General features: G+C 43.2%; 1 protein-coding gene across 3 annotated transcripts in view; it reads left to right on the top strand.

Moving 5' to 3' along the window:
• The first annotated feature begins 378 nt into the window (after positions 1-378).
• LOC118099036 (mitogen-activated protein kinase-binding protein 1) overlaps positions 379-16,054 on the top strand; it is a 25,635-nt gene continuing 9,959 nt past the window's right edge. For 2 of the 3 annotated variants that reach the window (XM_035143283.2, XM_035143282.2), the window contains exons 1-20: positions 379-760; positions 2,250-2,341; positions 3,871-3,933; positions 4,072-4,129; positions 6,629-6,799; positions 6,893-7,030; positions 7,254-7,436; positions 8,756-8,916; positions 9,122-9,311; positions 10,400-10,543; positions 10,679-10,860; positions 10,979-11,070; positions 11,169-11,294; positions 11,463-11,533; positions 14,407-14,528; positions 14,646-14,721; positions 14,839-14,950; positions 15,113-15,176; positions 15,504-15,611; positions 15,729-15,889. In XM_035143283.2, the coding sequence (XP_034999174.2) occupies positions 659-760; positions 2,250-2,341; positions 3,871-3,933; positions 4,072-4,129; positions 6,629-6,799; positions 6,893-7,030; positions 7,254-7,436; positions 8,756-8,916; positions 9,122-9,311; positions 10,400-10,543; positions 10,679-10,860; positions 10,979-11,070; positions 11,169-11,294; positions 11,463-11,533; positions 14,407-14,528; positions 14,646-14,721; positions 14,839-14,950; positions 15,113-15,176; positions 15,504-15,611; positions 15,729-15,889 (2,416 nt within the window). In that variant the 5' untranslated portion in view covers positions 379-658. The remainder of the gene's footprint in view (positions 761-2,249; positions 2,342-3,870; positions 3,934-4,071; positions 4,130-6,628; positions 6,800-6,892; positions 7,031-7,253; positions 7,437-8,755; positions 8,917-9,121; positions 9,312-10,399; positions 10,544-10,678; positions 10,861-10,978; positions 11,071-11,168; positions 11,295-11,462; positions 11,534-14,406; positions 14,529-14,645; positions 14,722-14,838; positions 14,951-15,112; positions 15,177-15,503; positions 15,612-15,728; positions 15,890-16,054) is intronic. The other variant, XM_035143284.2, reaches the window with a different exon arrangement.

Genomic DNA, 16,054 nt, shown 5'->3' with positions numbered 1-16,054 from the left:
CTGTATTACGACTCATTTTAATATAGATTAATAGATGGATTATTCTATTATCTGAATATAGTTAGTTTCTGTTGTTATGGTAATTTTTGTTCTTGCTTCTATTAAATCATAATTATGACTGTATTATTGCACCATGCACATGATGGATCAGTTACCTATAATCAATCAGCTGAGAACACAAAGAGCAGTGGTGCCTCAACATCCGCCAATCAGTGCAGAGTCCACAGTCTCTGTTTAATCCTATTAAATCAATTAGTACGAACTGCAACAAAAGCAATCATTGATTTAATCATGAGACCGGAGCAGATTAAGGCTGTGATGTCACACACGCAGGCAAACAGCCTCTCCTGGATCCCGGTCTGTGCGTAAAACGCAGCGCGAAACGCACCGAGGCTGAGGATCCGTCTCCAGCAGCAGCAGCAGCAGTCCAGAGGATTAACAGAGAGAAGCTGCAGGAGAAGAGAAGAGCGATCCGTGTCCTCATGTCCCGGCAGCAGTGTCCAACTCCGTAAAGAGATCCACAGATCGTCTCCTGTGGAGGGTTAGGTGGATCATTACGCACGCTCACTAACTTCTTCCTCTGGTGGTGGATCTGTCTCAGTGGAGGGTCAGCTGTGTGTGTCTGTGTGTGTGTGTGAGGTGGGGGTCTGCAGACAACATGCCAGGAGATGGATTCACGATCAAAAGTCGCCTCAGGAATTTGCTGCGCTCTCCCTCAACTAAGCAAAAGAAGAACAGGAGAGAAAACCTCAGCAGCAAGGCACGTCTCTATACACACACACACATACACGCATACACACACACTTCTTTAATGAGTATTAACGCAATGGGCGTCTCTTTTATTTGTGGAATCAAATCTCCTGCTACATTCAACAGTATAACTGAACAACTTTACTTAAATGCAGCTGCAGAGGGAAAATATCTAATAAGGCCTCCTTAATAAATATTCAAGATAAAGCTAATGGCCTTATTGATGGCAATCAAATCATATGAGACATTAACAAAAACAACTTTTACCAAGAACAACTTAGTAAAAGATAATTGACATGAAATGATTGGACTCTGTTAACAACTTTATTAAACATTTATGAACGATAACTTACTATTGAGCCAACCCCAAATGTGTTCTCAGATGCAGCGTATAATAAAAGTTGTCTGTTTAGAAAGAGGTACAGAGAAAAACTATTCATTTATGATATAAGAGCAATGTAGAAACTACAAGCTCACACTAGTTTGACTGTGTTTCTGGCCTCACAGTATGTGATAGTGCTTTTAAATATTTCCTGTTATTATAATAATATATGTGTCAGTAGGACACAGTGGACTCAGGTACATTCATATGTTGCTCCAGACGAATCAAAGACACTAACAGCTGCTTTATAAATCCCAACACAGACAGACAGCGTGACACGCCAAGCCGGCTGTCGCATCCTCTGTTTAACTGCGACGTAAAACTCTTCATTTACTTTCTTACTCTACAAGAAAGGGAGAAATAATAATATTAATATTTTAAATGGAAATTAGATTGAGTTTGTACAGCGCTGCTCATATTAAATAGCAAAGTTACATTCGACCATTCACACACATTCGTACAGTGCCTCTATATTCTTCGCTTTGTTGTTTGTTTTCACACACTGACGTAGCACTCGTTAGCCTAAATTAAGGGATCGGTATCTTGCTAAAGGGCACGTCGGCATGCAGACCAGAGGAGCTTGGGATTGAACCACCGACCTCCTGAATCACCGACCTCCTGAATCGGGCCAACCGACTATTTTAGTCCAAAGCTTCAGTTTGGAACCAAGGAGATGCCCCCTGCTGCACGTGACTTGGCAGCTTGTTTAGCCTGTTTGCCAGACACTTGTTTGTTTATCATGGGGAGAATAAGTCTGCAAACCAAAGTGTCTGTGCAGGTCTGCTCACACCAGCAACCAACACATCAATGGTTATTTATACCCGGGCACTATCAGAGAGATAAGGAGAGAGATAATACCTTTTTTGTATCTTATAAGCAACGGGGGAAGTCAGAGTTTTGGAGATGTTACTGAGTGGTTTGATTTAAGGTAACATGAAGCTAATCGTCTTTGCACAACACAACAGCACACAGCAGCAGTCTTATTTCTGTCTTTCACTCACTGACGAAGCTGCTTGGGTATACATCCCTGCTGCCTTGCAATTATCCCAATGTCAACCAGCTCTACTCTCCCCTCTCACTGAGTGAAGGTGTGTTTTCCTGCTTTGTGTCTCCACAGGTGACGTTGGAGAAGGTTCTGGGCATCACTGCTTCAGGAAACAGTGGTCTGGCCTGTGACCCCCACTCTGGGCTAGTGGCCTACCCTGCTGGGTAAGAGGAGAGAGAGACCGATCATTATCTAAACATCTGACCTTTGACCTATCCGCACCTCCATGCACAGCTTCCTTATCATATCGACCTCACACAGATGTTTAGTGTGCATATTTCCGTGTGTGTGTGTGTGTGTGTTATCTCAGAGGAACTGAGGAGGAGAGCTCTGTGGGCCGTCTCATCAGAGAAGCTCCACAGCAGTTTATTATCCTCTCCTCAGGAAGAGTTCCTCTGATAGTCAGTGATACACTGATCTACAAAGCACTGTGTAATTTTTTATTCTTTCTGTGCAAACACTGAGACTCACAATGTAAAGTGCAGAAAATAAAAAAATAAAAATCCAAAGCAACGTGTGAGCTGCAGGATCTACAGGATTTAACTGTAGATCTGGGGTGGCCGATGCTCGGGGGCCTCGGAGCTGCAGCACCACCAGGGTGAGGGTTTCAGAACAAGCAGAGGAGGTACATAAAGGCCAGAGAACTGAGCCCTGAGCCTCTTTTGTGTCGCAACGCTGTGTTAATGCTATAAGACGTTCAACGGCTGGAAAACAGAGGAGAATTAGAGTCCTTGACTTTATTACCGTGTCAGGAAATGTCGTTCATTCTACCTTGATTCATTCATTCTGTGCATTTTCCGCCATTCATCTTGTGTGTGTTCACTGTTGATCTACAGTTTGTGCCGCTCTTGAACAAGTTGTAAAGAGGAAGTTCTAATAACAGGAAATGTAGTTTTTTTTTAGCTATTTGATTAGGGAAATTAATAACTCAATAATAATTGTAGAATCACAAGGTGTTGCCAATAAGGAAGACATTACTTTTTCTCTGAAACATTCATATCATCAGACGCTCTCATGTCTGCCTGTAAGTTTGAGGCTATAACCATTAGTTCTTATCTCAGCATAAAGACTGGAAACAGACAGGATCCTGCTCAATGATACTTCCGCATGATGTGATCTGATGTGTTTTGAAGCTGAGTTTTGCTACTTTGCTTTAAAGTCAAAAAATGCTTCTAATTAACATTCAGCCTTCTTCGACCGGCCTTTGCAGCAGTGTTTGTAATATTAATTAACTCAAGCACACTTCAGTAGTGAATAAAAAGTATTATTAAATGTCTCAACAGAAGAATAAACACAGGAATGAGTGTATATTTCAAACCTGAATCCTCTGCTAAACCTGTAAACTCTGGTTTACTTGTGTACAGATTAGCTGCTGGTACAGTAATGCTGTTTGGATTCCTGTGTAAACATCAGAGCTTAAATGTCTTTAAGTTCACAGTGTGTAATCTGTACCATGCAGTGTGCGTTCAATCAACTTTAATAATCTGTTATTTTCCACTCAGGCGTAGACAAGTGTTTGCATTTCCTGAGAACACAATGACTTAATCAATACAAAAACACTTGAAAGATGACGAATTTCCCTTTATACTAAATTATAACCTCAATATATACATAACGTTGTAGAATTTTAAAACCCTGTTCCAACTGAAGTATTTATATGGATTCATATATTTTTTGATCTCCTCACATGTAGGTGTGTGGTTGTGCTACTGAACCCCAAAAAGAACAGACAGCACCACATAATCAACACTTCAAGGTGAGTCACAGATACAGTCACACACGTTACACTGTGTAAAGTCCCAGTCAAGCAGAACATAAGCGTCTTTCCTTCTCTTCTCTCTTCTCTCTCTCTTTCTCCTCTCTCTCTCTCTCTCTCTCTCTCTCTCTCTCACAGAAAGACCATCACAGCTCTATCCTTCTCCCCTGATGGCAAGTTCTTGGTCACAGGAGAGGTGAGTCTTCTAACATGGCAAATATTTTTTACTATGCATTCTCTCAAAGTGCCGGATCAAATTCTCCCTTCCTTACGTCACTTTACTAAGGCCTTCACCTGGTGAATTTGACAGCGGGCAGGGGTGTTGCAACAGGGTGGGCAAAGTAGGCAATTGCCCGAGTTGAGAGGGGACCCCCGAGAACAGTTGATTACCAATACCATTTTTGTGAGAGCTCCTTGAATTCTATTATCGATGATATACAGGAATCTGCAACAAGGAAACCCCCCTACAAGGACCTGTGCCTACTAACACCTGCCAACATCTGGCCTGTCTGCATCTCTGTAGTAGAGTTTTTATGGGCTCTGGTTCCGATCTTTGCTGATGAACATGAAACTCAAGTGAACTCGTTAGTTTGGCAAGACAGCGTAAAAAGGACGTCATAAAAAACACAAAGGCAAACTCCTCCATTGACAATGAGAAAGAAGTTAATCGCCTTTTTAGCATTAAAAAAAACATGTGTATACTCACTCATTTTGGAGGTATTATTTATGAGTATGCACATTTTGCACTTTGTTTACGATATTAGTATTCAAAGAATTGTTTGAAGACTGGGTCAATGTGGTTTGGTATCATGTCCCTTGAAACACTCCTGACTTGAGGATAAGTGTTTCCAATACATTAGATACTTACTGCAGCTTTCAGCTAATTAGATCCACCCAGGTTGCAGAGTATAAGCGGGACGAAGGCCTTCTGGATTATTAACCAGGGATGATAATGAAGCATCCAGAGTTTTCAAGTTTTCCTCAAGTTACAAACTAACGTGTCTTGTCATCAAAGCGTCCTGACCCACTGTGTTGGAGTTACAGAATGTGCTTCCACACAACACGCTTTCTTAATCCTCCCTCCCTGCTGCCAATCAAAGCCGATGAATGACTTCTCTGTGTAAGTGGATGAGCAGGCTGTAGTTGCCATGATGGCAGAGACCAAAGTTCAAAAAACAAATACGCAGAAGACAAGCTGTCCTGCAACCAAATACGAAATTTTGATTAAAATTTGATTGATTGATGGATCTCAGTGTCTGAGTAGGCGTTGTTGAGACAGGGCCGCAGCTTATTTTATATTCAATCTTCTCAGTTACTGGCCAATAGTCCAATTGCAAATGTGGAATGTATCTTATTCATCTGCAAGAATTGTTGTGGTTCTTCTGACTGGTGTATTTCTGTGATCAAACCTCTGAGCATCTCAGCTCCCCTCGAGGATTTCCTGCAAGAGGAGAAGAGTTTAAGATATTCCTGAATGATCTGATAAGAAACCAAACAGTGGCTCATTTACATAAAGGGCAGCCTGACAGCAGACATCTTTCTTTCTTTATTCTCTCTTACTGTCTGTTCCTATTGGATAATGCACTGCCTTTAGTTGAGCGTTATCCATTTCCAGCATCCTCCAGGCTGCCTTTCCTCTCACCTAGTAACTGACCTTGGAGAGGTCGTTCCACCATATTAAAAAAAGAGGCGACACAAATAGCCTGCTGACCTTGTGATCCCCGAGAGGAGAATAATGTGAGCAGGTTGAGGGACAAGTGCAGTGAGCAGAGGTCAGAGGACAGAAAGGATAATCTCTCAGAGAGCTGGATAGACTGCAGTGACAGGTGACTGCTGCCTGTATCCTGCTGCAGTGGATTTAAAGGAGCCATAGCATGAACATATTCAGGTTTATTATTTTAATGTGGGTTATTACTTATTACTATAGCCCCGCACCCACATAGTTAAAAGGTGGGTTTCTACCTGTTTGTATGCACATTATAAACTGTGTGGAAACACCCGAAGAACCTGTTAATATTGCAAAAAAGTGTTCATGCTTGGCTGATGTGGAAAACTGAAGGTATCAACAAAAGGTTGACAACGTTAAATTAGCAAGTAAATCCAGATGTACATGAACATGTCACTTAAAAGAGACATATTATGTTTATAGTTTAATTTAACTTTGAGTTATTACTTAAAAATGTTTACAAGCTCTAAAAACATCACTTTCCTCACACTGTCCATTGCTGCAGCTCCTCCTTTCAGCCTCTGTCTGAAACGCTTGGTTTTCGCTCCTGTCTCTTTAAGCCAAATCTGCTCTGATTGGCCAGCTGGCCCCACTCTTTTGCGATTAGTCAACCGCCTCCATCATAAGTAGGAGATGTCGGCCCATTTGCTCGCTTAGCTTGTCTTCGTTTGGGGGCGTGCCAGACTAGCTGCTAGGTGAGCATTATGCTAATGTGGGGCATTGTGATGTCATCAGATTCACAGGAAGTATCGGCTGCAGTATTGATGGGGCAGTGTTTTGTGTCCCTTTATCGTGAACTTTGGACTCTTTATCTTTGCAGAACTTTTACATACACAAACAATGACACTATAGGAACGAAAAACTGAAAAAGCATCATACATCTCCTTTAAAGTGATGTAACGGATACACACAATGAGCTCCTTCTTCATTGTTGATCAAATATCAACACATCCCTCTCCATGTCCCCAGAGTGGTCACCTACCGGCAGTGAGACTGTGGGACGTGGCCGAGCGACGACAGGTGGCGGAGCTCCAGGAGCACAAATATGGCGTCTCGTGCGTGGCCTTCTCCCCCAACAGTAAATACATCGTCAGCGTGGGAAACCAACATGACATGATGGTGAACGTGTGGGCGTGGAAGGTACTTCACACTCCTTTTAAGCTCACAGCCAGCTCAGCTCCTCTTACCATCTGTGTAACTGTCACATGTATTGTTGTGTGTGTTCTCTTGTAGAAAGACGTCGTTGTCGCAGCCAACAAGGTGTCGAGTAAAGTGACGAGTGTGTCTTTCTCTGAGGACAGCTCCTACTTTGTGACTGTGGGGAACAGACACGTCAAGTTCTGGTATCTGGATCACTGCAAGGCCAGCAAGGTACTGAAGTAACATAAAACCTTAAAAGTTTTATCACCACAGAAATGTGGGCTATATGCTCCTGGACAATGTTTTTTTTCTGTCTATAAAGGAGAATATTGTGTTTTATGAGTGATTTTGTAGAAGTCTGTCCATCTTTATGTAGCGTCTATGGTGGGAAAGCTCTGTGCATTAACTACCTCAGTGTTACCTCAGCTAACCCTCATCCTTCTGTGGCGTTCAGGCCAGCGCTCCCGTCCCGCTGCTGGGCCGCTCGGCGCTGCTGGGAGAGCTGCGGAACAACTTCTTCTGCGATGTGGCCTGTGGGCGGGGCTCTAAGTGGGACTCCACCTTCTGCATCACCTCCTCCGGCCTGCTGTGCGAGTTCAACAGCAAGAGGATGCTGGACAAGTGGGTGGACCTGCGGGTGAGTGACAGGGGACGTGTGTGTGGTTTAGATACTGGTCCTGTTTTGTAAAGACAGTAATGGGATGGTAATGATTGGGCTGTGTCACTACATCCATCAGGGAAACATTATCTTTGCTGATGCACAACACTGATTAATCAAAGTGTTTGTCTCTCTGCCAGAAAGTCAATAAGCACCTTTGCTTTAGTACAACTTGTCTCTCCAGCTTGATACACCTCTCCATTTATGTTAGACACTGCCTTCAAATGAAAGTAGTAAATATTGTGTTTTTTGTTGATGTACACACAACATCTATTGCACGTCTGTCCGTCCTGGGAGAGGGATCCCTAGGATTAAAAGTTTTTTGGGAGGGAGTTCATCTTCACTGTAATGGAGGGTTACGGACAGAGGATGTCACACCTTGTTAGGCCTTATGAGACAAATTGTGATTTGTGAATATGGGTCATAGAAATACATTTTGATTGCACCAGCTTTGGTGCCAACTGATCCTCATCCCAACTGACATCGACGAGTGTAGTTTAAAACCCAAGTTGGTTTGGCAAAATGCTACTGATTTTCATGAAAAATGTCTTGTGATCAAACAGAACTGGGCAAAAAGGGTTTGAATCCCAATTCGTCCGGGGTCTTTCTTTGTAGAGTTTGCTTGTTCTCCCCGTGTCTGAGTGGGTGGGTGCTCTCTGTGTGCTCCTGCTTCCTCCTACAGTCCAAAAACATGGAGATTGGGGTTAGGTTAATTGGAGATCAGTGCGAAAGGGAGTATGTGAGTACCACCACCCTAAAAGGATGAGTGATCTGGATAATGGATGGATTGATGAATCATGTTATATCCCCAACCCACTTCATTCACTCATCTAAACACTGAGTGAATTTACTGTATGTATCCATCACTTTGGTTCTGAGCTCTGTACCAGTCATGTGTATGGTCAGTGTCCAGCTGTGGTGTTTCATTAAGAGGTGAGGATGAAGGCGTGTGGCCGCTGCTCCTGCCTTCTGTCGGAGGATCGAACACAGATTAGGACCAAGGACAGGATATGTTCCACTGGGACCTTTATTATGAGTGACAGGCAGGACTCCTGTGGACGCACCTAAGATAAATTGTCATAAATGTTATTTTCAAGGATAAAAACAAACAATTTTTTCGGGTTAAATGAGTAAAACTCCCAAAACTGCAACTTATTACTCCATGTCCTGCTGATTATTACTAAAAGCCTCAGTTTACATGGCTTTCTTTACTCTGGACAGAGTTCAGTGCTTATCTGTAAATTACAGATCTTCTAAATCGATCTGATGTGTCTACTGTTTTGTGTGATGCGCTGCAGACGAGTGTGGCCCAGTCTCTGTCCCTGTCCGAGGAGATGATCTTCTGTGGCTGCGCTGACGGAACGGTGCGAGCCTTCAGCCCTGCCAACCTGCACTTTGTCTGCACGTTGCCCCGGCCGCACCCCCTTCGCGCTGACGTCTCGGCCATCACCCAGGCCAGGTGAGGGAGAGCTCAGGAGCCACACACACGGCCAATCCTTGGCAGCGATCCACTGCGGGATCAAACGCTCTCTATTTATAGCGCTTCCTGTCTCCAGCTGCCCCATTTCACAGTCTGAAGCCCTCCCTTATTGATGTTTCAAAAGAAAATATCTGATATTGTTATTCCATGATCTTTAAGCAACCTTTTCTCTCTCTCCCACCAGCCACCTATTTTCCACCAAGGCAGATGACCGTTACCCAGCAGCCATCGCGGTGACCTACGACCCCCTCGGCCACTGGCTCAGCTGTGTGTATAATGACCACAGTCTGTATGTGTGGGATGTGAGAGATGTGAGCAGGGTGGGGAAGGTGCACTCTGCCCTGTTCCATGCTGCTTGTGTCTGGGACCTGGAGGTAAACATCCAAGAGGAAATTAACGACACATGCAGACAGATCCTGGCTCAATAGTTTGGATGTTGGTTATTGATTAGGTTGCTGATTCTTGGAAACGGGGGGGGGGGAATTGATCAATATCAGGGATCCGGCTCTGGTTCCAGAAGTAAATTTTCCACTAATTCACTCTCCACTGACGTTCCAGAAAATACTTATTAAGAGAGTATTAAGCCTGGAACGAGATTGGCCAGCTACGAGAGGAATCATGACCAGCGTTTGATTCGGAGCAAAAGTAATAGAAAATATTGGAATAAAGAAAAAAGGCAAAGAAACAAGACTTTGTACATAATTGTTTTAAGAGTACAGAAACTACACATCCCATAAACCATTGCAAATGATCCCAACAACGTCCAGTGCACTTCTTCTTGGATTTAATGTTGTTGTAGTGATTTAGCGTAGTAAATGTAAAGTGTAAAGCTGAATGATCCGATTGAATCTGACATGATGCAGTGGTGGAAGAGATTCCATGGTAACAGCAAGCTCCATCAATCACAGCCGCCGCTATTACACCTGAGGATTTGGGAAGCATGGTACCCGCTGACATCACGAAATTAAAACCATTTTTCTTAAAACACAGTTGATATCATACAGACTTGTGGCTTTTTACAGGAGAATATAACAACATTTTACAATCGCATAGCTTTTGTTAAGTCTACATTGGATGGTTAAAATATTATGGCCGATAATAAGAATGTGGGATTTTTCCTTTAGGAACCACACTAACCCTAACCCTTCTACACCACCCCAGTGCTAAAACGGGACACACACTTTGTAAACACACTAATGGATATTTTAATTATAAAATGTTGTTGTTTATATTTACATTGAATTAGTTATATATAGTTGTATTTATAGATGTTTTACATTTTAACTTGCTCATAATAGGCAATAAAAGCTCATGCATACTCTTTTGTAAAATTGCTTTATTGCAGTTTATGACAACACTCCATTATGACTGTAAAAGTATATTACAGCCTTGTAATTCAACACGTTTAGCTTCCTGGAGTTTATATTCCAAAAAAACCATCTTCTCTTCTTTTCCTCGTCAGGTTTTCCCCGATGTTCCCGGGGAAGTGGCGGCTGGTTTGTCATCGGGCGCCTTCCTCAGTTGCTCGGCTGATAACACCATCAGACTGTGGCGCATAGACGACTGGTCTCAGACTCGTGTTCATTTCCAGAACATCCTCAGCAGGGTGAGTTTGACATTAATATCTGTATATCAGAGCTCTAGAGGGTGGGGTCTGCCACACATACCTTCCAGATCCTCGCTGGTTCCCCCAAGCAGAACTCCATGATGAGTTATTTCTCTGTCCATTACTGCATTGCAGGATCTCCTGAATATAATCTATGTAGATGGAAACACTGCAGCATTACTGGATGCAGACTGTGTGACGAATGCAGATAAATCAGGGGATGGACAGGCGACAGAAAGCAGGACAGGCATCAGGACCATCTGTGTCAGTCCAGACGGCAAACACCTGGCTTCTGGAGACCGCAACGGCATGCTGAGGTAGGACAGATTTAGACAATGGACTATTCCCAGAGTTTGACTGATAATGACTGACAGGTAACCTTTGAAAATGTCTTTAAAAAGTGTGTGTGCGTGTGTGTGTGTGTGTCGTCTCCAGGGTTCATGACCTCAGCAGCATGGCAGAGATTCTGAAGGTGGAGGCCCATGATGCTGAGATAATCTGTCTGGAGTACAGTAGCCCAGAAACAGGTCAGTGTCTTCACGTGTCTGTGCTACTGAATGTAGTGAGAGAAACTGTGCATTGGACGAGTGCACGATATTAGCTTTAACAGAGTTCTCACTGTCAGGTCTGAAGCTGTTGGCCACAGCGAGCAGGGACCGTCTGATCCATGTGTTGGATGCTGAGGATGACTACAGTCTGGTGCAGACGCTCGACGAGCACTCTTCATCCATAACAGCCGTCCGCTTCGCTGGTGAGCCCCACAAGACACTGTCAACATCTGACAGCTAATCTGTCCTTAATCCTCGTTTTCATCTCCCTCCTTCAAGTCCCTCTTTCATTTGGCTGCTTGTATTTTTTTAAGCCCCACTGAATAAAACTGACTGACGTTGTCCTGCAATTAATTATTTTTGTTCCTCAGCCAACGAGAACAAGGTGAGGATGATCAGCTGTGGAGCAGACAAGAGCATCTACGTCCGGACTGCACACAAGGTAGGACACAAGATTCAGTTTGTCAGATCTCAACAATCAAATGTGAGTCTTGTGACATGTGGAATATGCTGTAGAACATCCAGTATAACCACATAACGTTATTACCTCTGTTCACATCAGTTATACTTAACGAGGTTGCAATGGGTCAGAGAATAAAACATTACCTTTGGTGTGGATCCAGTATATTTTTTCCACTTTCTTTTCCCAGATTTGACGTTTTTAAGACAGTTTCTTCTATTTCTCAGAGAATAAATCATGGATCTTGATGAAAAAAATCTGGCACATTTAGGAGACTGATATTTATGTGTTTGGTGCAGATCCAAATAAAACTCTGGATCTAGTGAATTTAAATGTGGTTTCATAAAGGGGCCTTGGCAGAGGTATGTCAAATAAACTACAGTAATAATATGCTATTTAAAAATATATATATATACATAATCGTATTTTCACATCACTTAAAAGCAATAAGTAATTTGAGGCTCGCAGCAATTTTAATATCACTGTCAAATTCCTGGTTACTCCTGATTTACTGTTTCATTTTGGTAGAGAGGGAAACGCCAGCAGGGTAACATGAGTCATCAAGGCAAACACCCTATTTTACTGTGCTAAAGAAAGTGCAAAGAAATTCCCGGATCCACCCGTTAATCTGTATCTGCTCACACATGTAATGGGTTCTTCTCTGGGTCATGCCCCATCCCACTGAATTTAATGGAAAACGGTTCAGTGGCTTTTTAGTAATCCTGCTAACTAACTAGAATAGCACTCAGTGAACCGCATACCTCCACTAAGTCCCAGCAGTCCTCTTATGAATCCACATTTAATGAATCGGCTAGATCCAGATTTGGATTTGGATCTGCACCAAATTACAAACACTCATAAATACCAGTCCTCTAAATATGTTTATAAAAACCTATGAATTATTCATTGAGGAAATTATTGAAAATGTTGAAACACAACACACAGTGTTAAAGAAAATCTTGGACCTTTTAATCAAATCCAGGTTTTACCTTGGACTATATGGCACCTGTCCACCAAGTTTCAATGAAATAGAAGCTGTAGTTTTTGCGCAATCCCGTGAACAGACGGTCAAACGGCAATGAAAGCACAGCCTCCTTTCTGTGGTTTTTCTCTCTGACCATAACAGACACAGCGAGGAGCTCATCTAGGTTTAGTATTCTTTGCTGCTTTCTTGCCAAAGAGAGTTCTCACTGTGCAGCACAAGAGTTACACAACCCATGTAGCCTCTTTTTGTAAATACAAAAAAACTTTACAGTATGTACCACATAAAGACCATCTGCAGTACAAGTTGTATAACTGAAGCAATAAAGGAGACGTCATGCTGCTTTCTTTCCCCGGGTCACTGTGGTATTTTTCTGTTTGATTCGTCTTGCATAAGTTACAACAATCTTCTTAAACTTAAGACAGAATTCAGGTCAGTGCACATTAAGATTTGCAGAGCACAATAAACAGTGGCTTATTAGTGTTGGAGCAGAACCTCCCCTCAGCATCCAGACACTTACAGACAACTCATGTCAGTAACGTACTGTGACAGCCCTGTGCTCTCTGCAAAACATGAGTGAGCATCGTCGGTGCTGTGTGCTCTCAAGGATTCCTAATGGGACGAGCAAACACTGAGTCTCCGTTGCACAAACTTCAAAAACGTTTTTTATTATTTTATCTCACAGTGGGTCATTGTCAAACCTATTCATTCCTCCAAATCCATTTTAAAGCATACGGCAGTAAAACAACTACATGTATGTGTATATTCATACTTCTAAGATACACATATTCCTATTTATTCCAACTAATCTCTGCACCTTTTAGATAACGCAGAGGTCATGGCTGTCTTCTTTGTATACTATGTTAATACATACGCGAAATTAAAGAGCTTAGAATAAAATTTAAAATTCTTCATCCCACTCAAATTGGGACTAATTGTTTGTGTATCTAATAATTCCAGAAGTTCCTGTCTGTACGTGGAACGCATACATCCAGAACCATTCATCTTATCGACTTCATACTTGGCATGTGTATTGTTAAGGGCCCAACCCTGTGCAGTTTTGGGTTTGTAGCGATTTGGACACATTATTTGTTTCATTAAAAGAAATTAGAATAAACAGGTGACCAGCAGCGGCTGGGACTCATCAACCTAAGTGACGTTGATGACAGCAACAACAACTGATTGTCCGGTTCAGGGTTCTGCGTACTGAGCTGAGCTTCACTGAGCTTTGAATAATCACTTGAACGGCTCTTTGTGCAGCAGCTGCAGCAGCTTCAGGGTTCTGTGGACTGAGTCCAGCAGCAGGTCTGTACTTGCTGCAGCTCGATTACTGCAGGTCACTTTCACAGCTTCACAAGGAAAGCTGCATCACCACAGGCCAAGGAAACAGCCCGTTCCAAACGATGGATTTAGAACATGCCCTGCGCCAGTAATACAATATTTATTTAGAGAACATTATATTATTGACGTGCACAATAAAGAGGAAGTGCTGAGATGTAAATGAGAATCCATCTATTGACCTCCACTAACAATTGACCTCCACCAACAAGGTTGTTTTCATGGATTGCATGAAACTTGGTGGAAGGGTTTGTTATGGGTCCGGAGAGAACCCAATAAATGATGGTGCCAATCCGCATCATGGTTAGGGTCAACATTTTTTGCTTGTGTGAAATGTGGTGCAAACCCAAATAAAAATCTAGATCTAGTAAATTCAAATGTGGTTTCCCCAGTGGACTGTTGGGCCATTCTAGTCTTCATTTGTTTTAACATCCCACTTTCTTTATGTGTCATTTGCATCTTTTCTTCTGATGCTGTATCTACCGCCTCCCTCCTCCTCTGCACAGACCTGACAGTGTTTCTCTCTTTTCTACAGACGGACAGAGGGACAGAGTTCAGGCGCTCCCACCATATGGTGAGCAAGGCCACGCTGTACGACATGGGTGTAGACCCCACCTGCAAGTACGCTGCTGCCGGCTGCCAAGATCGCTGCATCCGGTGAGTGTGTGCATGGGGATGCATGAAGGACAGGGAGGTTATAGCAACTGGAAATGCATCTTATAAGAAAGTTGTTTTTTAAAATATATTTGAGTTTTCTTTCCCTCCTGACTGCAGGATTTTCAACATCAGCAGTGGCAAGCAGAAGAAGCTCTATAAAGGATCGCTGAGTGAAGATGGCAGTCTGCTTAGGGTAACATCTTTCTCCACTGTCCACTCATCTCTCATACACACACACGCACACACACACGCACACACACACACACACACACACGGTTCATCGACTATAGAATGTGTTTGTATCCGGCAGGTGCAGATCGATCCCTCAGGTCAATACGTGGCCACGAGCTGCTCTAATAAAAACATCAGCATCTTTGACTTCTACACAGGGGAGTGTGTCGCCACCATGTTTGGACACTCTGGTAACAGAACACACACACACACACACACGCATACACAATTCATGCAGCCAAACTGAGCAGAGTAAATTACACATTTTATAGCAGCAGGGAATAGGATGCAACGCCCGACACAGCCGGGGGCAATAAAATAACTAACCGGCCATAACTTTGTTTTTTTTGCAGAGATTGTCACAGGGATGAAGTTTACCAACGACTGCAAGCATTTGATTTCTGTGTCAGGTGACAGGTGAGAGACAGTATTGTGTGTAGCTCTACTGTAAAATCCAGCATCGAGTTGATAGGTGGAATAATCGTGATATTTCTGAAAAAGAGTAGCATTAGTTATATATTTAAAATGAGAGCTGTGACAACAATAAGATGCTTAAGTATGAAAATGTTCAGTGCAGTAGAATAAGATTGTACCCAGGATGACAGCAGCACCCAAATTAATATCATCTACAACCTCTGCTGCAGAAGGAAATGAGTGAGGAAATGTGTTTGCAGACAGTTTCCTCAATAGTGCAGCTGAAATGAAATGCTGAATTTTTAATGCCTGAATGCTTTTATCTCCCAGCTGTATCTTTGTGTGGCGACTGGCTCCAGAGCTGACGATCAGCATGAGGGAGCGGCTCTTCCAACTCAGACAGAACCCAAACACGCCGCCCGCCACCACCAGCCTCAGGTGACGACTCACTCCGCCGTCGAGGCCTTTTCGTTGATCACGTTCGTTCTAGTAATGATCATACAGCTGCCACTTTACACAATATTTTTCTCTGGCCCTCCAATTGTGTTCCTCCAGGCGGGAGGTGTACAGCGCCCCCACTCTGGGCACCATGTCCTCAGACAGTGACCACGAGCCTGAGGGGGAGGACGGGGCGGAGAACGCTGCTGACCCCGATGACCCTGAAGACACCGCAACCACCGCTTCCTCTGAGAGCAGCCATGGCGAGGAGGACACAGGTACTGTCTGAGACTCTAATCCAAATGTTTATCAAGGGAATTAGAATCAGGGTGTAGCACTGAGCGGAGGAATGTCCTCTCGCAACCGTGTTAGTGAGCACACGCCCTGCTGTACTGTTATTTAACCTCTGTGCAGAGGGCAAGAGAATTTAAAAAATCCAAATT

The sequence above is a fragment of the Hippoglossus stenolepis genome, chromosome 20, assembly GCF_022539355.2.
Source record: "Hippoglossus stenolepis isolate QCI-W04-F060 chromosome 20, HSTE1.2, whole genome shotgun sequence".
NCBI classification, from domain to species: domain Eukaryota; kingdom Metazoa; phylum Chordata; class Actinopteri; order Pleuronectiformes; family Pleuronectidae; genus Hippoglossus; species Hippoglossus stenolepis.
The sequence above is the reverse complement of the archived record's forward strand: the minus strand, read 5'-3'. Positions and strand labels throughout refer to the sequence as shown.